At 36.8% G+C, this 26,088-nt stretch overlaps 5 protein-coding genes across 5 annotated transcripts; all 5 read left to right on the forward strand.

Annotated features, from left to right (window-relative positions):
* Positions 1 to 95: 95 nt before the first annotated feature.
* MONOS_9192 (uncharacterized protein) lies at positions 96 to 449 on the forward strand (the record flags this gene model as incomplete). The annotated part of the gene is made up of 1 exon (XM_067879665.1): positions 96 to 449. The coding sequence occupies one exon, from the start codon at positions 96 to 98 to the stop codon at positions 447 to 449; it is 354 nt and encodes a 117-aa protein (XP_067735409.1).
* A 1,315-nt stretch (positions 450 to 1,764) lies between these two features.
* Positions 1,765 to 2,049, forward strand: MONOS_9193 (uncharacterized protein; the record flags this gene model as incomplete). The annotated part of the gene is made up of 1 exon (XM_067879666.1): positions 1,765 to 2,049. The coding sequence occupies one exon, from the start codon at positions 1,765 to 1,767 to the stop codon at positions 2,047 to 2,049; it is 285 nt and encodes a 94-aa protein (XP_067735410.1).
* A 67-nt stretch (positions 2,050 to 2,116) lies between these two features.
* Positions 2,117 to 2,566, forward strand: MONOS_9194 (uncharacterized protein; the record flags this gene model as incomplete). Its single annotated transcript, XM_067879667.1, has 2 exons — positions 2,117 to 2,392; positions 2,552 to 2,566. 2 exons carry the CDS (start codon positions 2,117 to 2,119, stop codon positions 2,564 to 2,566), a joined length of 291 nt encoding a protein of 96 aa, XP_067735411.1.
* A 4,655-nt stretch (positions 2,567 to 7,221) lies between these two features.
* MONOS_13785 (putative Ubiquitin-conjugating enzyme 23) lies at positions 7,222 to 18,817 on the forward strand (the record flags this gene model as incomplete). Its single annotated transcript, XM_067866520.1, has 3 exons — positions 7,222 to 7,254; positions 7,318 to 7,755; positions 7,849 to 18,817. 3 exons carry the CDS (start codon positions 7,222 to 7,224, stop codon positions 18,787 to 18,789), a joined length of 11,412 nt encoding a protein of 3,803 aa, XP_067735412.1. The 3' UTR covers positions 18,790 to 18,817.
* Positions 18,818 to 18,819: 2 nt separating this feature from the next.
* On the forward strand, positions 18,820 to 21,745 carry MONOS_13786 (putative Alanyl dipeptidyl peptidase). Its single transcript, XM_067866521.1, has 3 exons — positions 18,820 to 18,969; positions 19,024 to 19,576; positions 19,661 to 21,745. Exons 1-3 carry the CDS (start codon positions 18,844 to 18,846, stop codon positions 21,253 to 21,255), a joined length of 2,274 nt encoding a protein of 757 aa, XP_067735413.1. The 5' UTR covers positions 18,820 to 18,843; the 3' UTR covers positions 21,256 to 21,745.
* Positions 21,746 to 26,088: the final 4,343 nt, after the last annotated feature.

Here is a 26,088-nt window from a genome sequence, read left to right on the forward strand (position 1 = left end):
AGAGGACACAGCTGGCGGGGGTGGTAGTGGAGGTGATGTGGGTGATGTTGGAGGAGTTGAGGGTGAGGGGAGCGGTGAGGGAGGTGAGGTGAAAGATGCTTTGGCTGTTGAGGGCGAGACTGGTGATTGCTGTGTGGTTGAGGGCGAGGGAGCCAGTAGTGAGGAAGAAGAGGGGCGTTTTTATTGTTATGGAGGTTGTTCCGGTGATGGTGGTTGTGTTGAGGTTGAGGGAAGGGGAGTTTTGGGAGAGGTGGAAGAGGATGGGGGTGATTTGGTTTGAGGAGTTGTGGGCGATGGCAAGGGCAGAGACTGTGAGGGAGCCCTGGGTCTGTTGGAAGAGGGCAGACGAGGCAGATGGATCTGGCGAAGAAGATGCAGATGAAAATGATGAAAATGATGAAAATGATGATGTTGATTGTGATGACTGGGAATGTGAGTTTGGTGGTTGAGGAATGCCACTAGAGGCGATGGTGGTGGTAGTTGTGCCATTTCCTGTGATTTTAGTGTCAACTGCACTGAAGGTTAGTGTTTGAGTTGGAACAAATGTTGAGGTGAGGAGGGTGAGAGAGGCGTCTTGGAGGAGGGAAATGAAGCCGGTGAGAGCATACTCGATGGTGGCGCATGGGGTCTGTTGGGGTCTGCCACAGGCATCAGCATCAGTTCCATTGCTGGCAACGATTTTGTTCTGGGCGATGAGGGGGAGCCAGCCATTGAAAGTTTCATTATCAGCTGTATTGTTATTCCACACTCTCTTCGTTAAAGTTGTTGAGCCACAATTCTGGAATGGAGATTGAGTAATGGCATTGCCACTGAAGAACACATCATTCCCTCTGCCATTTTTGGCAGTGTTGCCATCAAAGAAACAGAATGTGATGAATTTTACTCCATTCATCCAAGCGAAGGTTGCATCCAAATAAATGCCAGCGCCGCCGCGTGTAGATGAAGTTGATGTCAATTCATTATTTACAAATTGGCACTCATTGATTGAAAACTGACTTGGTTTATTTTGTGGAGGCCAATAAAATGTTAATGATCCCGCAGCATCACCACCAGAATTTGCAATGCACTTGCATTTGGAAAACAGGAATTGACCTGGCGTTGACATTTCGTTGAGCCAAAAATACCAACCAGTTCCACACCAACTTGTTATTGAACAACTTTCCACTCTGTTTTCTGAGAATGTCCAAACGGAATTTGATTGTGGATACCTGATGCAATTTGCTCCTCCATGAGCAGCTGAACAACTCGTGAAATTGGATTTTGTGATATCAATTTTTAACAAATATCCACAATATAACGCTCCACCATGATCATTTGTTGAACAATTGTTGAACGAACAAGAAGTGATTGTGAGATTAGCATTCGTGCAAGAAACATGCAGTGCTCCACCCCAGTCACTTGATCCACTGCTTGAATCATTCCATTCACACCACTCAAAGAGATAGCTGTTCAAACCAGTAAAGGACAATCTTCCAGGTGATATTCTGTGAGTTTCATTTCCAATATGAACAACAGGAGCATTTGATGAAGAGCGTGTTTGATGAAGGAAAGAAGAGTTGAAGGCAAAGAGAGAAGTGGCAGGGCTGTTGAGGTTGGGGAGAATGGCACCATCGATGGGGTTGTGAGTGTGAATAAAGATGGTTGAGTAGATGGAGAGGGATGAGTGAAGGGAGAATGAGGGAATTGAATTGATGTTGGTATTGGTAGAAGTGGAAGTGGTTGAGGTGGTTGAGATGAAAGGATTGAGTGAGTGTGAAGGAAGAGATGGAAGTGATAGAGGGGATTGGGGAGATGAGATGTTGGAGAAGAGGGTGTTTGAGAGATGGAGATGGAGGTGGATTTGGAGGTGGGGATGGGATTGGTGATGGTTATGGAGAGGGGAAGGGGAAGAGGAAAGGGAAGGAGAAAGGGATGGGGAAGGAGAAGAAAAAGAAGAGGATAAGGATGAGGATGAGGATGAGGAAGATGAAGGAGAAGGGGAAAGGGAAGGAGATGGAGAAGGGGATGGGGAAGAGAGGGAAGAAGGAGAAAAAAGGAAAGGCTGGATGAGGGAGATGAAGGAGGAGAAAGAGGAGTGGGAGATGGAGAAGGAGGCAGGGATTGGGGAGTGGGCATTATGGAGGAGATTGTTTGGGGTGGAGAAGAAGGGGAAGGAGAAGATGGCAGGTTGGTGGGTGGTGAGGGAGAAGTTTGTGAGGGTGAGGGAGGCATGGGCAGAGAGGAAGAGGGGGCAGTGGTGGTGGTGGTGGTTGGTGAGGGAAGGTGGGTGGACGGTGCAAGTGGAGGAGCAGATGGAGGCAGCGGAGTGGTGTTGGGCAGTGAGGAGTGGACAGCCACTGAGAGGGATGAGGTTGAGATGGGTCACACACAAGGAGGTGTTGATGAGGGCGAGGTTTGTCTGAACATGCGTAATACATTCTATAAATTCATTTTCGTATTCCAATGATTGCTCCTTTTGAAGCCTGTAATTTCGAAATTTGCATTCTGTGTACAAAATGCAAAATTCGTATAAAGCAAATGTCATTGCGCAATTCCACCTGTTTCCTCTTAGATAATAGATATTTAACATATTAAAATTTATTCATATAAATTATTGTTTTGATCAACTTATTTCTCAAATGCTTTTTTTGTCAAATCCGATTATTTAATTTTTATTAATATTAAAAATGTTTAACTGACAACAAAATGATTCTGAGTTTTATTTGATATATTTATCCCTTTTTGATTCGAAAACATAAATCCAATATGGAAGAATTATTAAATTGAAATTGGATTAAATAATACATGCTATGAGAAAAAAAAGGATTTATTTGAATATATGTTTCTTATACAAATATGCAAAGTGCAAGTGCACACTTAACCTTTAATGACAATTTTGAAATTATTTATTTCAATACAATAAAAAATAATACACCATTTATTATTCAAGATTGTTTAACTAATTATTCAAAATTGTTAAACTTATTATTCAAAATTAATAAACTAATTATTCGAAATTGGTCAACTAATTATTCAAAATCGTTAAACTTATTATTCGATTTTGGTAAACTAATTATTCAAAGTTGATAAATATATTATTCAAAGTTGTTAAACTTTTTATTCGAAATTAATAAAATTCAGTATTTTTAAAAAAAATAGTTTTTTAGATATAATATGATCACTGGCTGAGTGTCAGAAAGTGATTAAATTGGTTTGTTTTTTCATTATTTTTAAAAAGGATGAAAAATTGAACCCCGACTTTTATTATTTGTGAATAAAATTGAAATTTTTTGATTTTTCAGAAAAAAGTCATCAATATGGAAATCGGATAATTTTCAAATGAATTAAATTCACATTGTTTAATAACACATCTTTCAATCAACAGAAGTTATTTGCATTAATTTTACAAACAAAAAACAAGAATTTATTTTTTGAAAATTAATCCATGAATGCACTTTCAGAATTCTTCATTTGCTTTAATTGATCTTCTGAATATATTGAAATATAAATTATAAATTTTTATTGAAAGATGTGTTATTAAACAATGTGAATTTAATTCATTTGAAAATTATCCGATTTCCATATTGATGACTTTTTTCTGAAAAATCAAAAAATTTCAATTTTATTCACAAATAATAAAAGTCGGGGTTCAATTTTTCATCCTTTTTAAAAATAATGAAAAAACAAACCAATTTAATCACTTTCTGACACTCAGCCAGTGATCATATTATATCTAAAAAACTATTTTTTTTAAAAAGACTGAATTTTATTAATTTTGAACAAAAAGTTTACCAATTAAGAATAATAAATGGCGTATTGCAAGCAAATATAAATTCAAATCAGCATTGGAAAATAGGAAATAAAATGTGAAAAAAATTTTTAAAAGATCAATAATACCATAATTTCAGTTTGTGCAAAAAATTCCGGACATAGCCAAAAAATACCGGACAAGATCGATTTCACAATTACTGCAAGAGGAATAATTTTGACAATTTTCCTCAAAATATATGTAATCAATGCAAACTCATTAATTACACGAAACTTTCAAAGCTTCCTTGTTTATGCTCAGAAAAATATCACAATAACAATTACAGAGAAATAGTATTCTGAGTTTTTCAAAGATTTCGACATTAATTTTCTTTGACCACAAATGAAGCTATTTAGAAAGTCTTTTTTTATCAATTGAGTTTGTATTGATAAGATATATTATGAGGAAAAATATCAGAATTTTATTTATTGAGGTTATCAAGATATCGATCATGTCCGGCGTTTTGTGCGATGTCCTGTATTTTTTGCACAAACTGTATTATTTTTTAATTATTCACAAAATAATTAAATTTTGTAAATATATACCAAAAATTATTCAACATCGAAAATATTTAATTCAACATCAAAAATTCTTTATCATCAAAAAATATGGAAAAAAATTTAAAAATTCATACTCAAGCAAGTTTCTTTTCTTTCAGTTATTGATCTGAGAAATAAGTCTATTTCAATTTGAAAAATATTTTTTTATCTTGATTTCAGCGTTTGATTGTGTTCAATAGAATGAAAATAAAAAATTGAATATTTTTTGTTCTTCACATGTGCTCAGGGGACAATAAGAAATTTCGCAAAAAATAAAAAAAATAGGATCGTTCTAATTCTTGTAAAATGCACAAAAAAATAGAATTTTATTTCATTTATCGAATACGAAATGTTTTGAAATTCATTTGTTGAATATGAAACTAATAAAATAAAACATTTTCAATCTTTAAAATGAGAAATGAATCGATTGATATCAATCTTTATCATAGAAAACAGTTGTAAAAATCGAAAGAAAAACATTTCCAATAAATAAACATTTGTTATTATCAACAAATGTATCAATATAATTTTTTTGTTTTAACTTGAATTGAAATTCTGAACCAATTAACTTCTTTTTCGATTTCGAATTAAAGGTTTTTGATGTTGAATAATTTTTGGTGTGAGTATTTATACATAAATAATCAATTGTTTATTAATTATTTTATCTCTCATTTCTCTTGTTCCTGATAAGAAATCAGATGTTGCTGATTATAACAAGCTTTTTCAAGATTAAGAAAAGAGTTGGGAGTTGTTCATTCATATATTCAACTAAAATGAAACGAAAAAATGACCATCTTGTAGAAGATATATGAAACTTACAACAGTTGATGAAACAAATCGATCATGGAGATGTTAAGCATACAACAAATTCTCTTCATATATGAAGGAGACATCATAAAAACGTTGTCACATCAAAATCAGCTCAATTTTTCTTATTCTTTTGCATTTCTGGCAAAAACTTCGAATTGATCAATGCTCATATTTGACTGGAGTTGGTCGAAATACAGTCGGTTATTGGTATTCTGTTGCAAGAGCATCAATTGGAATTCGAATGTCGAGTGTGAGGTTTGTTCTTAGAGGAGAAGGATGTGTTGTATAAACATATAATACAATTCTAAAAAAAATAAAATTTCACAAAGGGAAAAAGAAGCGACAAATTTGGCTTTTTGGATTTGAAGAAAGAAAAGAAAATGATGAAGTTGTGGAATGTTTTATTGTCAGAGTTTCAAATAAAAAAAAGGAGAATCTAATACCCATCATTAAAGCCAACATTCAGAATGGAACAACTATTATTAGTGATGTGTGGGGTGAATATAAGTGCTTGAATGAATTAGGTTACAAATATACCTCTGTGACATGAAAAGAGAAAACTGAAAAAATGAAAAAATGACTGACAAGATATTTATGATTTGTCAAAAAAAGTTTTTAATAACGATTTCACAATTTTTAATAACAATATTAAAAAATTTGAAAATTCACATATAACAATTTTTATTATTTAGAAAAAAATTAAATTTTAAATTTATGTGATCAAGTTCCCAATATTAATTTTTTTGACACGATATGTCATTAGAGGAATATTTTTGTCACAATTTGTCATTGACCGTCACTGACGTTCACTGTCAAAAGAGAAAAAACGACAAGATATTACAGATGCTATCTTCAAATCTTTTCCAAAATGCTTTGAAAAGACTTGAGAAGTTATAACAATAGTTTATTTTATATTTATTTTAGATAAATAAAATATTTTGTTTTTTATTTTGTGACCGACGAGGCTTCAAGTGATTTGTCAGGTCACAGAGGTTTTGTTTCAAACATCAGACAGTTTGACACAAATACGAATTCAAAAATACAGAAACAGGAGAATGCACTTATTTGATAGAAGGTTGTTGGTCTCATTTCAGAAGATCATTGCCTCCTTGTGGGATCAAAGAAAAGTTCATCGATGATTTTATTGCTTCATTTTTGTTTCAACATGAAAAAGATATTCTGTTCCAAAATTTTGTGAGGAATGTCACTAATAAAAAGTTAACAGTGGCTGCATTTCCCCATGACTATGATGATGGAGAAGGAGACGATGAAGCAGATGTTCCCCAAATTGAGCAGGAAGCAGTTGATATTCATGAAGAAGATTACGACGAACCAGGAGATGGAGCAGATGCTAGTGAATATTCCGAATCTTAACATTTTTGATCATTTTTAATAATAATTTTTTTTATTTTTTCATACACTTTTAAAATTGAAATAACTAAAACTCGCTATTATTAACATGTTATTTATTCATTACTTCAATAAATGAAAAAAAAACAAATTTGTTTGAATTATTTCTTGCTTGAAAGGAAAAGTGAGCATATGCCGAAGAATGAATGATAATCTTAACATTTTTTTGGTACCCCTATCTTCTGCTCAAACCCAAACTGGTTTTTAATAATGGTTGTTTTACGAAAATTTTTCGAATAAATGGGACGATATTTTTTGCTTTATGAATTTTGTTCCATTCTGTTCTAACAAAAAATTTTCTCAATTTAAGAATTTTTCTGTATTTTTTTGACATGAGAATGAAAGATTTCTCATGACAAGGTTGTGGAAGAAGTTTGGAACAAATTGTTGTTTTTATTATGAATGAAAGAATTCTCCCCCAAATAAATTTAAAAAATGAAAAATCACTATTAAGGGAGTGAAAAAAATTTATTAATTAACACGTTAAATCTGTTAAAATTAAAAGTTGTTTCTGAAATTTAATTTAGAACATCACGCAACTTTAATTGGCTCGTGTTAGAAACAACAATGGATAATAGGAGTGAAAAACCAATTATCTTATCAGAAAATGATGTTATTTTATTAAATGAATTGCCTCAATTAACTGGTGTTGCGCTTGATGTTTCTTCTGAACACATGGAAGGATACGAAGATTTGGATCGAAAAATAGTTGTTTTATCCTTGTTATTTTTGACTTTTTATAAAGATTAAAAAAACTTAAATTTTTTTTAGAATGATCCTGATGACAGTTTTCTTGTCCAATGGAATGGAGGAAATCCTACACTTCAACTTAAAAAAAATGTTCAACTGTTTGATCGTTCATGTGAATTGGGAGACACAGTTTCATTGATTGAAAATTCGACAGGAAAAGATATGACAAAAAGAACAAAAGAGCGAGGAGTTGTAATCAAATCCGATCAATTTTTAGATGTTCGATTTTTACGAAGCGGTAAAATTGTCAAAGGCGTTCATTCGAGTTTTGTAATGGATGATCGAAGATATCTTAATGATTATCTTGTTTTCTGGAACGCTGGTTTCGGGACAATAAGAGAATGTCTCAAACGTTGCATCATTCGTTTGGACAATGGTGGAGGGATGCTTATTGTTTGTAATGATGCATTTTCAAGATTGAATCTCAACGGATTCCCAGAAAACGAAACATTCGGAGAAGTATGAAATGGTTATTATATTCAAAATTTAACACTCGTTTTCTTTTATCTATTTAATTAATGTTTATTTTCATTTATCCGATTGATACTCTAGCGTGTAATGATTGATATTCGAGATTTGCGATCAGAAACAACAATCTTTCTTGATCCGCCTTCAATGTATCCAAAATGCCTACAAAGGATTGCCTTTGAATGGCATAGACGGAGGGGACATACTCTACAAAAAATATATGAACAAGAAGAGACAACTAACATCCACAGAAAGGATGAAGAGAAAGAAGAAGAGAAAGATAGAGAAAATGTTGAGCTTGCTTCCAAAAGAAACGAAAAGAGTGAAAATTGCAACCGCAAAGATGAAGCAAGCAGAAGCGATTCAGTTGCCAGCTTGAAGGGCAAAGCCAGGGAACACACGCGAGGCCTTTCAGAACGTGAGCATTTCTCCGACGGCGAGTTTGACGCCGAGATCGACTGCGAAGGCCTCAGCCGCGCTGATCTTTCGCATCCGTCGGCGTTTCTGTTCGACTCCGGCTTCACTCTCCCCACCCGCCCCCGCGACGAAATGGCGCGCAAGGCGGTGCTCCTGTCTCCGCGCCTCAATCTGCTCAGACTCAGCAATTTCCCCGAAAGCACCAAAAAGAATGACAAGCTGGCGGTTTTCTCCAGGCTCGCCAGCCTTTTGGGCTTGGACGTGTTCAGAAGAGATTCCACTAATAATAATAACAACAATAACAATAACAATAATAGCTGTAATGAAAGTAGTGGCAATAATAATCACAGCGGAAGCGGAGGAACTACGTTGAGTAGAATTAAGAACTTCACTTCTTCAATGTTGGATGCTTTGTCCTTCGTTGCATCTTCTCTATTCTCTCCGTTTGCTTCGCCTTCCCAGTCATCTGCTTCATCATCATCGTCATCATCTTCTTCTTCTTCCTCTTCCTCTTCCTCTTCTTCCTCTTCCTCCAAATCCACCACCGACTCACAGTCTGAAGCGCTGAGTGTGATGCAGGCGGCGCTGGAGATGAGCTTCGATTCGACTTCTCGTTTTTCCGCCGAGTGTTTCGTGAGCGGCGTGGTTGTTGGCGTGTTTGAGGACAAAGTGGCAGTGAGGAAGCACAGCATCTTTCCGAACATGCCGCAGAGAGGAGAGACTGCAGGGAAGATGATGAAGAAGGCAAGAAAGAGGGAGAGAGGGAGAGAGAGAATGAGAAATATGATGGGAGAGGAAGAAGAAGAGGATGATGATGAATATGAAGATTATACAAGAGAAGAAGGAGAAACGAGTGATTCTGAAGACAAAAGGCACAAACACAACAGAAATGCCAAACAAAAGAGACAGAAAGAAATGAATGATGAGCTGAGCAAGCTGCGGAAGGAAGAATTTGACTGGGGCGAATCGAACTATTTTAGAGAGCAGGTGATCAAAGACGCAATTGAGGACAGGCTTGTTGCGATGTATGGGAACAAGAAATCGAAAAGAAGGCGGAGAAGAAGAAACGGACACAGAGGGAGTCACGAAGATAATGGCAGGAACACAAGAAATCAACAGAATTCTTCTTCTTCTTCTTCCTCTTCCTCTTCAACCTCCTCTTCTTCTTCTTCACATAGCAATTCTCATCATCGATCTGCTTCTCCAGACTCCTTCTGCGAAGCAAGCGAAGATGACGAAAACGACGAAAACGATGAAAAAGATGAAGAAAATGACGAAGCAAACGACTCTTCAGATGACTCAGATTATCCTCCACATGCGCGGCAGTCGGCAGAACGAGATGTTCGAATGGATTTTGGCTCAACCTGCGTCTTCAGAACGAATCAAGTGCGACATTCGCTGATGATGCAGCCAAGTGAGTTTACAATAGGCAACTTTGTGGTGTGTGCACCGTCGATTCGATATGGGCCGTATGGAGAGGAGGAAGAAGAGGAAGAGGAAGAGAAGGAGAAAGAGAAAGAGAAGAAGGATGAAGAGAAGGAGAAAGATGAAGAGAAAGAAGAGGGTAATAAAGGAAAGACAGAAAAAGGACTGACTTATCGGGCTCCAAAGGGAATGCAAGGGATGAGAATGAAGAAAGAGCAAAGGGCGCCTTTTGTTCACAAAATCGACCACAAAAGAGGAACATCAATATCATCATCACTCGCAAGTTTTGATGATCCTGACACAAATAAAGGAGAAAATCCTTCTTCTTCCCCTTCTTCACCTTCTTCTTCTTCTTCCTCTTCTTCCTCTTCTTCCACTTCTTCCTCTTCTTCCTCTTCCTCTTCTTCTTCTTCTTCTTCTTCCAGTCAAATAATCTCCACAGCTTGTTCTCCACACACATATTTCACCACAAATGACTGGGCGCGTCTGCTCTCTTCATTCAGCAGCCATCCCAAACGAGTCTATCAAAATATTAACATTTTAGGAAGAGCTGTTTCTTCTTCTTCTTCTGCTGCTTGTGGCACGCATAGAAGACAGCTGATGGAAGATTCTTCTGAAGAAATGTTTTCAGATGAAAGCAGAGAAGAAGATGAGAAAGAAGAATCCAAGTCAACCGAAAAGCCTAAGACGCATTGGTATAAGTCTCAAAATCAAACTTCTTCTTCTTCTTCTTCTCATTCTCTTTCTTTTCCTCCTCATTATGAAGACCATCGTCTTCGTCTGATAAACTTACTTGCCCGGGTGATGAGTGTGCGGACGCTGCATCTGGTTGAGTGGCAGGACGGGACACGTTCACTGCACTGGGGAAAAGAGCTTGTGAGATGCGAATTTGTGGAGAACAACTTTGAGCAGGCAGATGTGGAGCAGGAGAAGGAGAAGGCAGCGTGGAGGAATAGAACGCGCTTTGAAGAAGGAGATGCTGAGGAGGAAGAAGAAAAAGAAGAAGAAGAGAAAGAAGAGAAAGAGGAGAAGAAGAAAAAGGAAGAAGGAATAGCTCCTACCACTGCTTCTTCTTCTTCTTCTTCTTCTTCTGATAACAGCAAGATCGATTCAGCGACTCTATCAGAAGAATTCAGCAACTTCCAGCCAGTTCTGGGCAGGTTAGTGAATGTTATTCAGAAGATGCCATTGGCTCAAAAGAACTTATTAGGAAGAAAAAGCGAAAATTATGAGAAAGACACATATTCTAATCTAATTACTTCAGCCATCGATCAGTCAAAACACCTCAAATCCCCCTTTTCTGGTTCCGTGCTGAGGCATCTTCTGCTCACCCGCTCGTTCACTCACTTCCATCCGATCAATCCGTTTTACATTCCATTCATTCTTCACCCAACTCTTCCTTCTATTTCTGACATCTTCCATCCATTCGCCATCAAATACAACTCAGAAAACAGACAGTACTCATTCACTGTGCAATACCGCCCAAGATATCTGAAGAATGCCGTGTCGATTATGCCTGTCAGATTGGGGCTGGAGGAGATGCTGCGTGCTGACAACACATGTCAGCTTGTTGTGTCTCATGATGCAAATGACTGTGAAAATAATAATTGCCAATCTGATTCTATAACAATTTCTTCTTCTTCTTCTTCCTCTTCTTCTTCTAACAATAAAACATCCAACCAATCTTCAAGCATCTTCCCTCAGTTCTGCACAATCACCATGAAAGAAGAGCAGCTCCGTCGTTTTCTCGCCAATCCCTCTCAATCTGCCCTTTCAGACAGCGTCGTCACGCCTCTCTTTGATGCCCCGCCGTCAGATGCGCTTTGCAAGGCTATTCCTTCGCCTGTGTTTTGTGTGGAGACTGTCTCAATCACACAGAGGATGGTAACACTGCAGAGGATGTACAGACACGCTGCTGATCATCCAATGAATAAAAATTGTGTGGAGCAGAAGGGATTAAGTGAAGTGGAAGATTCTTTGGAGAAGAAAGATGAATGCTCAAATAAGAAAGAGGAAGATAAATCAGCATCTGTTGAATCTATGCCTATATCAGCTATTTCAAATAATTCTTCAAGTGATTCATTAGTCGATTTTTCTGAAAAAGCACAAAAAGAGAAAGGTGTTACTGGCTCAATCACTCGTCTGTTCCCTCCTTCTTCTTATTATCCTCCACGTAGCAGCGTTCTGCCGAGTTGCTTCTGCATCAACTTGCCATTCGTCACGCACACACTCTCAACAGACGAAGGTGAGAAATTCATCTGCCCAGACAGGATTTTCTATCCAATTCCACTTGATTTCGATGAAGAATTGCGAAAGGATGGCCAACAAGCTAAAAGAAAGGCCTCTTCTGCTACAGACGCTGAAACGAAATCTGTTGCTGAATCGAATAAAACGACTGCGAATAAATCAAGTAATGATTCAATAAGTAATATCAGTAAAGATAATTTTGATGAAGGAATGAAAAATACGGAAAAATGCGAAAATTCTTCAAAACAACAAAATGAAAGCAAGGACGACGTGAAAGAATTCGTTGAATTGCCTCATAGAGACGATCCAATAACATCCGAAAACATAGCAATTTCGGAGAAATACGAAATAATTTCTCCGAAAAGCCAACCAACAAACGAGAAAGCTGTGCTTCCGTTCTTTGGAGTGAAGGAAGATACGATGAGGGGCTGGAGGGTGGGGGATACTGTGGTCAGATGGGAGCGGTGCAACATTCACTTTGGATGGGATGACGAATGGAAAGAGACTGTGGAAACAGAAAAAGATAGTATTTGTTCAGCTTCTGCTTCTGCTTCTTCTTCTTCTTCACTTTCCTCTTCTGCCTCGGAATTAACACCACAAGAAAAGCATCTTTTTGCTGCAATTGTATATGAAAATATTTCTCAATATCCTCAACATGACTTTTCTCGGATTCTTGCAAATATTACAAACAATGAAGACGATCTTTCAATGAACAGAAGTTCAATCCAACGTATTCTGTTGCATAAGGAGCCAAAAACTTCTCTTTCTTTTGTGGAGTTTGCCCACAAAATGTCAATGCACACTCAATTTGCCCGCACGTTTTTCTCGTTCAACGTTCCGCGATTAACTTTGAATGCAGATTTGAATGCTTTGCCTATTGATTCACTCAAAAAGACAAATAATAATAATAATAATAATGAACTGACAGATTCTGATATATCAGAAGATGAATATGATGATGTTCACGAAGTGAGCTTCTGGAATAACAAGCCTCAGGGTAAAGACACAATGGCCGCGTGGTTTGGGACAGTTGCGTGTGTGTTTGATGGCCTTGCGCTTGTGAAATGGCACATCATACGCGGAACCAACGCTGAAGCGATGATCAATCTACACCATCCACATATCTCACGAATGCCGTATAATGTTGGTGAAGGAAAAGAACAGAAGAAGATTGATGAATTGACGGTGGATAAGAGAAAAGAGTGGGACAGTGTGGTTGAGTGGATGGGTTCGACATTAGCAGACGATGGTGAAGAAACGCCCTTTGAGCGATATTTCAGAAGACTTGGAGTTGGAAGTTTGGCAGACTATTGCACAGAAGTTGGTGATGCACCAAATGTGAGCTTGAATAAGAAGGAGAAGAAGAAAGGCTCATCAAATACTCATGGTAAAGAGGAATCTGATGAAAAAAGCGAAGATTCTGAGAAAAAAGAAGAAGACGAAGAGGATGAAGAAAACGATGAGGAAGAAGAAGAAGAGGAGGAAGAGGAAGAGGAAGAAAGTTCAACAAAAGACGAAAGCGAAGAAAGAAATCACAGCAAGCACTCGAAAAAGAGAACTTCTTCATCTAAGCAAAGCAAAGCCACAAAAGGCAAAAGCAACAAAAACATTCCGAAACACAAGCAGCTTCGTTATTTGCCAAATGTCTGTCGAAATGCTCTTCTTCATCCAATCAACCGCTCAGCTTTCTATCAAACATACGATCCACTGGAGCATCTGTGCGGTTTCACTGAGACTTTGGCGTTTCTTGAGAGAATGGAGCCTTCTCAGCTACAGAGATGGATATCTGTGTTCCAAGAAGAAGAAGAAGAAGAAGAAGAAGAAAAGAAAACTGACAGAGAAAAAATTGAAGAACTTACTGAAACGGAGCAATCATCGGTTTCTGAATGTGCTTTGAGCTCTTTCAAAGAGTGTTCATCTCATTCTCAGCAAGAAGATATAACCACTCTGTCACAAATGGCTCAAATGCGTCCAATCAACTGCCTTGAGCACTCAGATTCACTAAATATGACTCAGCTGTTTTATTACACTGTTGGTGATCTAACAGCGCCTTCGATGTTTGTTGTGTCTGATGAGCCAGACGGAAATTATTCTCTTTCAGCTGTCAAATGCACACCAACAGACCTTTCTCAATCGCATTCTCAGTCTAATTCTCTTCCTTCACGAAATGCAACATCAACTTCATTTGAAGCAACTCCCACAATTCGCTCGATGATGTTTACGCCTTCTGCAGATAGCGCGTTGGAATGGGTAGGCTGCGACGAAATCATCAGACTAGCCAATTTGTTTGAGTATGGTGACAAAATGACGTTCAAGAGCCAATCGTTCCATCTCTCCATCTTCGGGGCAGGGCAGAACTATGAAATCGAAACTGGGTTTGGCGAAGATTTTGGCGATGAAGGCAAGCCACCTGCACAAGAGAACATTGCGTTGATTTCAGGGAAGGATATGGTGATGAAATTTGAAGACGTCAAAAACGCAGTGGTGGATGAAGAGGAGCTGATGGAGGACTTTTTTGACGTGAGTGAAGAAGATGAAGGAGATGACGAAGAAGAAGAAGACGACGATGACAAGGAAAGCGATGATGAAGATGATAATGAGGAGGAGGAAGAAGAAGAAGAGAAAGATATGGACTTTGAAGAAAGCGATTATAAACCGAAAAAAAGAGATATAAGAAGAGAGAAATATTTAAGAAATAAAAACAAAGAGGGATCAAAAGAATCAGAAGAAAAGGAAGAAGAAGAAGAAGAAGAAGAAGAAGAAGAAGAAAATGAGGAAGAGAAAGAAGATAGCGAAGAAACTGTTGATTATCGTTTTAATGACGACGACTCCAACATTCAAGCAAATATGACCGAAGCACTCAGCGATTCAGAGGATGATGAAGATGATGAAGATGATGAAGATGAAGATGAAGATGACTTCAATAAAGAAAAGAAAAAAGAAAGCGAAAAATTCACAAAAGAATACAATTTCAAAGCAAAACTTGACGAATTCCTTAAAATTCATACCCAAGTGACTGGAATTCAAGTGCATGTGTCAGAAGACGAAGACTTAAGCAACATCATCGAGACGCTTGATCAGATACGCAACAAGGAGACTGACCCACTCATGTCTCGTGTGTTGAATGTGGATCCGAAGGAGAATGCGGAGAAGAGCGAAGGAGCGATATCGTATCTGCAGTGGGAAGAGGAGTATGAGGATGAGTCAGACGAGGAAGAAGAGGAAGATGAAGATGAAGAGAATGAGGGAGAAGACGAGGTGGCGCAGGAAAAGGGGAAAAAGGATAAAGAAACAGAGTTTCGCAATGTTCCGCTGGGAAGTTTGCTGAATATTCTTCCTGATTGCACCGCCTGCCAACGAGAAGAGATTGAAATTAAACTGATACACAACTTAGACTCAATGAATGAAGCACGAATTTCAAACTCTTCCACCGAAGATGAACAAAAAGAAGAAGACGAAGGGACAAACACTTTGGAGCTGCCACACCACAAACATCTGAAGACACTTGAAGAATGCCCTCTTTCGTTGCACCCGCACGCCAAGACGATTTTCCAGCTGAGGAGATTTCTTATTCCCTCTCTGTGTGACGATGAATACCAGCCGATGATCAGAGAAAAGATATATTCGATGCAACGATGGGGACAATTTCTGAAGATGCAGACAGCAGCAAATTCGAAGATGTACAATGATGTGATGAATTGGATGAATAAGAAGCAGAAAGAAGAGATTGAGAGAAAGAAGGCAATGGAGAAGGAGAGAAAGAAAGAAGAATCAAGACGAAGAGCAAGAAAGGGCGAGAGCGAAGATGAGGAAGAAGATGATGAGGAGGAGGCTGAAGAAGATGAGGAAAATGATGACAATGATAATAAAACAGAAGAAAGTGACAGTGAAAGTGAAAGTGAAAGCGAATCTTCGCCTGAGTTGAGTGTTTATTCAAATGAAGAAAGCGATGCAGCTAGAGCACGCTATCGTAGCACTCATCGTCGATCATTGGCGAAACAAGCGAAAAAGTTCAGATTGAAAATGATGAGATTTGCCAATGGTACAGGTGGAAGAGGAAGTTATGATGATGACGACGACGATGGTGATGATGATGATTTCGGTGAAGAAGACGACGAAGACGATGAAGATGATTATGATGATGAAGAGGAAGAAGATGAAGAAGACGAAGATGAAGACGAGGAAGAAAGCAGCGGACACGATGGAGACGAACAGTCATACAGTTCGTTTATGAACGAGTTTGGGAATGAGACAGTACAACAAGGAGTGGATTCCTTCACACACGAGCCTATCAGAACAAGCAGATTTTATGCGGATGATGTGATGAATGAACTTTCCCCATCTTCTTCGATGGCATCTGGTGACATCAGCTTCATGATGGATGGAGGGGCTGCGAGTGGCGTGGGGCGGAGGGGTTTGTTTGGATGGACAGAATTGGAGCATAGAATTGAGTGGAATGACAGTGCACTGAATATTCAGTGGGGGAGGAGAGGAATGAAGAAGGGAAAAGAAAGTGAAGAGGAAGGAGAAGATGAAAATGAAAATGAAGAGGAAGAGGAAGAAGAGAAAGGAGAAGAGAAAGGAGGAGAAGAAGAAGAAGAAGATAGCTATAACTATGAAGAAGAAAACGAAAAGCCGATTGAGTCTCGCCTGATGTCCTCTTCATTCAGCCTTGTTGATGCGAAGAGCGCTTATGTTTATCCGCCGACGCTTCCGATGCATCTCTCCACGTTCAACTCGTTCCTCACAACGCCCAGAATTAGTTCTATGCTGAACTACTACCACGTCAGGCACAACTTCAGAGAAGCAGGCAGCTTCAACATTTGCGACGGACAAGACCTGAGCAAGCAAGATTTTGGGGACATGGAGATGGACTTTCCAGATAATTACTCTTTGTTCCATGGATCAGTGTTTCCGCTTGCTTCATCTTTGAGGGGGATTCATGTGATGTCCACAGGGAGGCACGATGCATGGCCTGTACAGCAGCAGCAGCAGCAGAGGAAAGGAGTGAAGGAAGAGAAGAAGACACAAATGCAGATGTTGTCGCTACAGAGACAGATGTTTAACAGATTGTGTCTTCCTTCGTTGGATGAAGTCGGAAAGGAAGAGAATGAAGGAGTTAATCCTGAATCATCTGAATTTTCTTCTTCTTTCTCTTCTTCTGATTCTAATTCTTATTCAAATTCCAATTCTGATTGTCATCTTCCTTCTTTCTTCCCAATCAGTTCACGAAGATGGCAACAAATCTTTCAACAATTTTCAAGTGACTCTTATTTGTCTGATTTTGTCTCTTATCTGAATCTTGACTCGCCTGATGCCATCAAAAAGCACTTTGCACTCAAATTGCTCCATTTGCTGCTAAATGACTCAGTTTCTGTCATTCCATTCAGTGAGTGGCTTGAGCTGCTTCCTTATCTGCATCAGATGTGTTCTCCTTCATCATCTTCTTCTTCTTCGTCTTCGTCTGCTTCTTCTTCTTCTGCGTCTTCTTCAACTAATGAAACAAAACAATCATCGAATGAACTTTCAAAGGAAGAACATTCTTCAACAATAACAAAGCCTATTTTGTGGTCGCAAATACCAACAGAATCCATCCATAGAGGAATACCAATACATTTTGACTTAGCAAATATTTCATCACAAGAAAATTTTATTCAAAAGGAAGATAAAAAATTATTTGACTTATCATTTTCACCTATTGACAACACGTGGATGCGCTGTGCGTGTGGAATGAGAGATTTCTTGGTTGAAAAATTCAAAAGTGAATCGCTGAATAATTTTGTGGAGTCACATTCTCTTCCTTGCCCTCGCTGTTTTCCTCAGAATGACAATTCTTCTTCCTCTTCTTCCTCCTCTTATTCTTCCTTGCTTGTTCCACCATGGTATCATCCCAACACATTTTCATTATCATCATCATCATCATCATCTTCTTCTTCTTCTTCTCTTCACTCCCACCCTCTCCTCCCTCCCCCCATCCGTCCTCTTCCCGTTGCCTTTGTGAACGATCTCAGCGACCACTTCCATTTGCACCCTCCTCTTTCTTTCCCCGACCAAAGCTTCGCAACCGACATCCCCTTCCCTCCATCATACATCCACCCTTCTCTCATCGCAAAGGAGATTAAGCTACTGAACGACTCTCTGCCTCCTTCCATCTTCGTCCGCTTCAGCTCCACCCGCCGCGACCTCCTCCGCGCTCTCATCGTCGGCGCTGACAGCACACCTTATCTTTTCGGCCTGTTTGTCTTTGACATTTACTTGCCCCGCTCTTACCCTTCCTCCCCGCCTGTCGTCGCCTTCCGCGCCACCACGTCGCAGAGGCTGAACCCGAACTTGTATGTGAATGGCCATGTGTGTCTGTCTCTGCTGGGCACGTGGAATGGCGCAGAGGAGAGGGGGGAGACATGGAATCCCAAGCAGTCGAATCTCCTGCAGCTTCTGCTCTCGTTGCAGTCGCTCGTGCTGAACAGAGACCCCTTCTTCAATGAAGTCGACTACGACAGAATGAAAGGGGACGAGGCGTTTGATGCGTCGGCTGCGTTTTTCAATGAAAGTGTGGCTGTTTTAACTCTGGAGAATAACATTCAGTTGCTTCAGCACCCTCCCCAGGGGATGGCTGATATATTTGCTTATGTCACTTCTTTCTTTGCGGTAGATATCATTTGGGTGTACAGAATGCTTGTGTCATCAAATGTCATCAGTGAAAAATGCTCGGGATTTTCTTCTGCTTCTCTACAGATTTATTCTCCTCCGGCTGAGTGTTATTATCCCATTCCTCATCTTTTACATTCACGAATTACTTCAATTCCATTATTATTTGCACTCCCACAAAATGTTCCTTCGGGATTGTTGATTGAAATCAAGGCCCATTTTCATAAATTTGCATATGCATGTTGTTCATTTTTATTGAATTATTTGAAAAATTTTAAAGAAAATTAACAACATTAGCATTTTGATCTCATTGTAATATTTTTTTATCACAACTGTAGAAAGATGTGTCCACTGTTTTTCTTTGCAATACTATTGCAATGGAGTTGTTATTCATTGAAACCGTATACAATTAATGAACATATTCAAATGGAAAAGTTGCAAGCTTATGCAGTGAGCCCTGACTCACAGGTGATAATAATTATTTCTATCGTTTAATTTTTAGATATTATTTGTGTTTTTTAGAATGTAGTCGCATATACAAAACAATTTAATATTCAAACAAAGCAAACCACTTGGAAATTGTATTTAATATCGTTGTTAACAAAGGAGAAAAAAGCTCTCACAATACCATATCCGAGCATTTCTGATCTTAAATGGTCTCCAGAAAACAATATTATTTCATTTATTACAACTGTCAACGGAAAATGTACATTTGTTCTTTGCAATCCAATTGAAGATAAATGCAAAGAAATATATACTTTCCCGATTCCTGTTTCCAGCGTTCGATGGAGTCCAACTGGAAAGTATTTGAGTTTTTCAGCAGAAGTGTATGTAGGAAAATCATTAAAAGAAACAGCAAATATTGACAAAGAAAAGGAAAATCAATTATACAACAAAAAGGGATATGATCAATTATTTGTTTATCACTGGGACGAGTATTTAGAAGGAAAATTTAATCATTTGCACTACGTTAAGGTTGACCGCGTTGATGGCGATGAATTTGTTTTCAAAATTTCTGGTGACGCAGTTGATATTATGCCACAAATGGATGGAGATTGCCCATCAAAACCATGGGGTTTGAAATGCGGAATATTTTTGAAATGAATTTTTTTATATTTTTGTAATTTTTCCCTACAAAATAATTTTTTCAACTGTAAAGGTGGAATTGAAGAATACAACTTTTCGCCTGACGAAAAATATATTGCATTCTCAACGCAAACTGGAAAAGATCAAGCTTGGTCCATATCAAAGCAAGTATTTCTACACAAAATAGGAACCAAGTCAGTTGAACAGATCTCCAAAGGTGTTGGGCGGTACATGAATCCCGTGTTTGACGAAGACCGAACGAATGGCGAAGTGGGGTGGAACAGGATATTCTTTGCAGGCACTCGTATAATCCAGCGCGAGGCTGACAAAGGGCGCATCATGGTGTATGAGAAGTTCAGAGGAGAGGCGCGTGAGCTGGATGTGCAGTGCGACGAGTCGATCGAGTCGTTCGTGTGGGCCGGAGCTGAGGGCAACCAGGCTCTGCACCCTGATTCGTTGTTTGCTGCTGATGGCGATGAAAAGAAAGAGTCGCTGCTTGCTGTGTCCAAAATCAGAGGTCGGTCCTACATCAGTCGGTTTGATGCTAATCTGGGGAATAAGATTATGATGAGCGAAGCTTTCTCCATTCATTCGTTTGAAGTTATGAGCGATGGAAGAATCATTTGCATGAAGTCGACATATGTCCAACCTCCGGAGCTTTTCATTCTATCTTTCAAACAAAATGCAGATTCCAAGGAAAATAGCTTCTTTTCCTCACAATTTAATCATTTCGCCTCAAAAGACCAAATCATTGAGACAGCAGAGCAGCTTACGTTCTTTTCTCAGCCAACACTGGCTGAAGTTTATCCTCTTATTCAGCCCTTGGACATCTATTACACAGGCGCCAATGGTGATAAAATACACGGATTCTACTTCTCTCCTCTAAAGACATCGGCGACGAATGCTGAGGATGGCCTGACTCGTTCGGGGAAAGCATCTACGCGCTACCCGTTGATGATGTACATACACGGAGGACCCGAAAACTCGTGGCTTGATGAGTGGAGCGAGCGATGGAACCCGCAGATCATTGCGCATCAAGGCATTGCTGTGTTTGCTCCTAATGTTCATGGCGGAGACACATATGGGCAGTGGTTTACAGACTCAGTGATTGGAAACTGGGGCACGCTTCCGTACGACGATGTGTTGATGGGGATGGCACATGTTTTGTGTGATGGTGCTACTCCTGATGAATTGGATGGCTCGCGCGTTGGGGCGATGGGTGCTTCGTTTGGAGGATACATGATTAATTGGATCCAGAGTCAAACATCAGTGTTCAATGTGCTGTTTTCTCATGATGGCATTTTTGATCTGGAGTCAACGTATGAAGATGCTGATGAATTGTATTCGCTGGAGACGCCATTTCTTGGAATGCCATGGGACGATCTGAAGAACGCCAACAAGCCAAAGACCATCTACAAGACGCAATCTCCATCTACGTATGCAACTCCAGACTCACCTCATTTTAATACCCCTCAGCTGACTTCTCATGGAGGCAGAGACTACAGATGCACCTCTTCACAAGGAATTGCTATTTATCACACCCTTCAAACTAAAGGAACGCCTGCTCGGTTTGTTTACTTCCCTTCAGAAAATCATTGGGTTTTAAATCCACTGAATTCAATAAGATGGCATCATGAGGTTGTTAGCTGGATTAAAATGTATCTATAAAGAAGTCCTGAAACATAGAAAAGTATTTTGTCAGAGATTTGTTTTGCGTGGAAATTGTGATTTCAAATGTTTTGGTTGATATGATATTTCCTTTTTAAAAAAAAGAGTGTTTTCAATTTTTCTTAATTTCCCCGCACTGTTTAGCAAATTTTTTAACTTTTTCCAAATCTTAATCCTTTCAAATCAATTCACGACTGGCTTTATAAGCTGGGGAAAAAGCATGAGTGTTAAACTTGGTAAGATGTAACATATTGGGTCCCGATTTTAACTGTGAAATAAAACCAATATTTCACCAAATTTGACACACTTAAATATTATCATTTTTCTTGTGATGTTTTTTGTTTTGGAAAATTGAGATTTTTGTTGAAAAATCCTATCAGTTAATTATTTGTAAATCAAAATCACTCAATTGGTGGAACAGATCTTTTCAAAAATTTTTATGGATAATAAAAAGAAAACTTCAAAGATGAAGAAATATTTACAGATTCTGTTAATAACAACAATTTTTTTGAGGATTTTTTAATTAAAGAAAAATTTTGTGGAAAATCCGTTGGTTTTTGAATAAAAATTTTTATGTTTCCATAAATATTTGTAAATTCTGGTTTAATTTTTGGTAATGAAACTGAAATTCACAACTATATTGTTAATTATTAAAACTTAATTCCACATTTATTAATCGAATTTTCAACAATGAAGTGAATTTAAGAAATAATTCTAGATAATTTCTATGAAAATTTTCGGACCCAATAAGTTACACTTTTCCTAAAACTTTTGATGAATATTATTTTCATAATTCATTTTCAATTTTGCTTGTTTTAGTGGTTTCGTTTTCGCTGGGATGTATTGATGAAAATTATATTAAACAAATACTGAATGAACTTTAAAATCACAAAGCGTTTACAGAGAGAACAACATATTATTATTTGTTGTCATATATTTTCATATTAGATGAAATGTGAAGAAAAAGTTTTTGTTCGAATGATCTGACTTTATTCGAATAAACCCCCTTATAATTGAATGAGAGGCAGTTTATTCAAATAAACGGCTGCTTTCTCGAATCAACCATGAAAGATTCGAATTAAAAACAAAAGGATGTTATAATGGAAATATTGCACATGTTTTTGATGTTTTTCATTCTTTATTCGCAATTTATAAATAATTAAAAACAATTGATCAAACATTTTTTTCGTGAAAATTATAGAAAAACTTTTTTATGAAGATATTAAATGAAAATTTTCATGATTCATATATTTATTATCATAACTTATCACATATTTTTGTGGGTTTTTATTGAATAATCATTTTTATCAACTTTGATCACAATATAAGTTGGAAATTAAAATCCAAATCATTGATTTTTCCTTTTTTTCGTGATAACAAGCTTCAAATGAAAAATGATGTGATATCGCGAGCAGAATGAAGAGGCTTGCCAGATGCTTCATTACCGAAAATGTCATGTCTTTTATGGAACGAACAATGAACAGTTTTGAATCGAAATCACTAAATTTCCTCATTCTCATTGTTCCTGCAGTTGTTCCACAAAAAGACACTCACAGTTGCTGGGCGTCCACCAACAGAGGCTGGCGCATGAGCAGCTTCACGGAATCTTTCCAATTTGTATTTTGCATGAAAGGAGGGGAAACAACAAGAAACGAGATGTTTTCATGAACACTCAAGATTGTGTGCGATTGTTCGAAATACTTGTTGTACATCGCCAAGCATAAATTCTGCCACATGAATTTCATGCACTTGTTTTTTGGACAACAACCGATGCTGAATTTGAATTTATTTTTTTTTTTACAAAACATTGCAGAACTGAATCCCTCACAAATCACGTGGAGTGAGAATACTCGGAGCATTGTTACACGGCCTCGCATATATCCGATATTTTCTCTTCGATGTCTTTGCCGACTTGTGCCAATGACGATTTTTTGGTTGCTTGCCACAATTTCTCCATTGACTTGAACAGAGCGATTTGTTTGTCTCCAAAAATAAGCGAAATGCAATAATTCGTATCATGGATTGAGCTGATGAAGCTTTTCGCAAGCATTTTTGCATATTGAGTCTTGATGATATTTTATTGATCCTTTTGAGTTATTCTCCGTTCCCTCCAAAGAAGCCTTGTTGGAGCCTCAGAACATGATTTTCGACCAAGCATGTTATTGCACTTCTACAAAGAAATTCTGCATATTTCTCCAATATATTTATTGTTCTTCCACATATTTCAGCCTCAAGGGAGAAGCTATGCCATATAAACGATTTGAAAAAACAACGAGAATGTCATTTGCCATTCAATCAATGACAAATATCCTTCCCCTACCATCATTGGTTCCATTTGATTGCTTCATTTTGGAATATGAGGCCATTTTCAACATCAACTTTATCTTTCTTCTCTGATTCACTCAAAAAATTGATGATAATGATGAAAATGAAATAATTTCTTCATTGTTTGTTTCAATCTCATTTCAATGACAGATCAGAAGAAGGCGATTGAGGCAGAGAGATGAATGAAGAGTGTTATTCGCCAATTGTTTTCTTTGTTGAGGAAGAAGCAGCCAAGCAATTTGGTTGAAGAAATGAAGATGGGATCAAATGAATATTTGATATTTGCAAAGGAAAGGGGAAAATGGCTGAAGAGATATTCAAATTAATGTTGTTAAAAGGTTTGATTTATTTATTTATTTTATAATTTATCTTTTTTTTTTGATCAATTGATTTTCATCAGAAAAGAAGAAGGAAAGCACAATTTACACGATATTTCTTTTCAACATGGCCATCTTTTATTACAAAGGCAAGAACTGAATTCTTTAAGGAAATGACAGGATTTGGTGACTGAGGTGCCATGGAGAATGAACAGATTGAGAGGCATTGAAGAAAGGAAACGGATTTTTCGAAGGGCAGCAAGGTAATGAATGAATGAATGAAGAACAATGAGAGAAATTCGATTGCAAAAATGAAGAACCAGAAAGGCAGATGGAAATGAGGGATTTTATCGTTCAGTGCAATTTATTCGATGCAACTTCATCCACACTCCCTTTCACACAGCGCTGGTTGAATGTGCGCTATGGGAGAGAACTGGATGAATGGAGGATGAGGTGAAGAGAGAAGAGAGAAGAGAGAAGAGGAAAGAGGGAAAAGGGAAAGGGGAAAAGGGAAAAGGGGAAGAGGGAAGAGGAAAGAGGGAATGAACGAGATACATTTTGCTGAAGGAACAGAGGAACGACTGCTGAATGGAAAGAGGGCATTACTGATTCGATGGGAAAGGAAACCATTTTGAAGCGATTTTTGCTTCTGACACGGGATTATTGATGATGAGCGAAATGTGTTTGATGATGCTGATCTTGGGAAATGCAGCAGTGATATTCAATTCAGCACTTCAATTATTATTGTTTCCATTTCTGTTTTGCATTATTCATTTTTGTCGAATCTATTTTTGTTCTTTATGTTCGCACATGCACTTTTGAATACAAATTTAAACCAGTCGTTCGTCATATGTTTTGATCTATCAATGAGAAATATTTTATTCAGAATAACTTTATTGATAATCTTAAACTCTTTTTCACAATCCAATAAATTTTATTTTTCCGTTCAAACTCCTTTTTTCAAAGAATTTTTCAAAATTTAACATGAAATGAATACAAGTTGTTATTATAAGGTTCAACCCACATTTACCTCTGTGACCTGATAAATCACTTGAAGCCTATTCTGTCACAAAAAGAAAAAAAAAATAAAAATAAAATAAAAAATAAAAAATAAAAAATAAAAAATAAAAAATAAAAAATAAAAAATAAAAAATAAAAAATAAAAAATAAAAAATAAAAAATAAAAAATAAAAAATAAAAAATAAAAAATAAAAAATAAAAAATAAAAAATAAAAAATAAAAAATAAAAAAAAAAAAATAAAAAAAAAAAAATAAAAAATAAAAAATAAAAAATAAAAAATAAAAAATAAAAAATAAAAAATAAAAAATAAAAAATAAAAAATAAAAAATAAAAAATAAAAAATAAAAAATAAAAATAAAAAATAAAAAATAAAAAATAAAAAATAAAAAATAAAAAATAAAAAATAAAAAATAAAAAATAAAAAATAAAAAATAAAAAATAAAAAATAAAAAATAAAAAATAAAAAATAAAAAATAAAAAATAAAAAAAAAAAAAAAAAAAAAAAAAAAAAAAAAAAAAAAAAAAAAAAAAAAAAAAAAAAAAAAAAAAAAAAAAAAAAAAAAAAAAAAAAAAAAAAAAAAAAAAAAAAAAAAAATAAAAAATAAAAAATAAAAAATAAAAAATAAAAAATAAAAAATAAAAAATAAAAAATAAAAAATAAAAAATAAAAAATAAAAAATAAAAAATAAAAAATAAAAAATAAAAAATAAAAAATAAAAAATAAAAAATAAAAAAAATTTCAAATATAGAATTAATATTAAATAAACAATTGATAAAACTTAAAAAAAACTTTAGATATCTTTGGATAAAACTTGTTGATAAAGGCAAATGTCACCTTATGTGGACCTAATTATTTTTGTTTGAAATGCGTAATAAATTAATAAAAAGTGTTTATATGTGACATTTAAGGTGAATTGAAGTGCGGAAATGTGTTTATAAATAAAAAAATAATGGAAATTTTTTTGAATTTATGGGATGTGATCATAATTTCTTCTGTTTGATCGAAACTTCAAATGAATCGAAAAGAAGTTCATAAGCTATTTAAGACATTTCTGAACGAAAATAAAGCTTGGCAATGGATGTTTGGAACTATACTGAAAGGAAAAGTCCCTAAATGCAGGAGACACAGAACTCCAATGAATTTAATCAGAGAGAATACAGGGAAGAAGT

The sequence above is a fragment of the Monocercomonoides exilis genome (assembly GCF_001643675.1).
Source record: "Monocercomonoides exilis strain PA203 chromosome Unknown scaffold3-2548433, whole genome shotgun sequence".
NCBI classification, from domain to species: Eukaryota; Preaxostyla; order Oxymonadida; family Polymastigidae; genus Monocercomonoides; species Monocercomonoides exilis.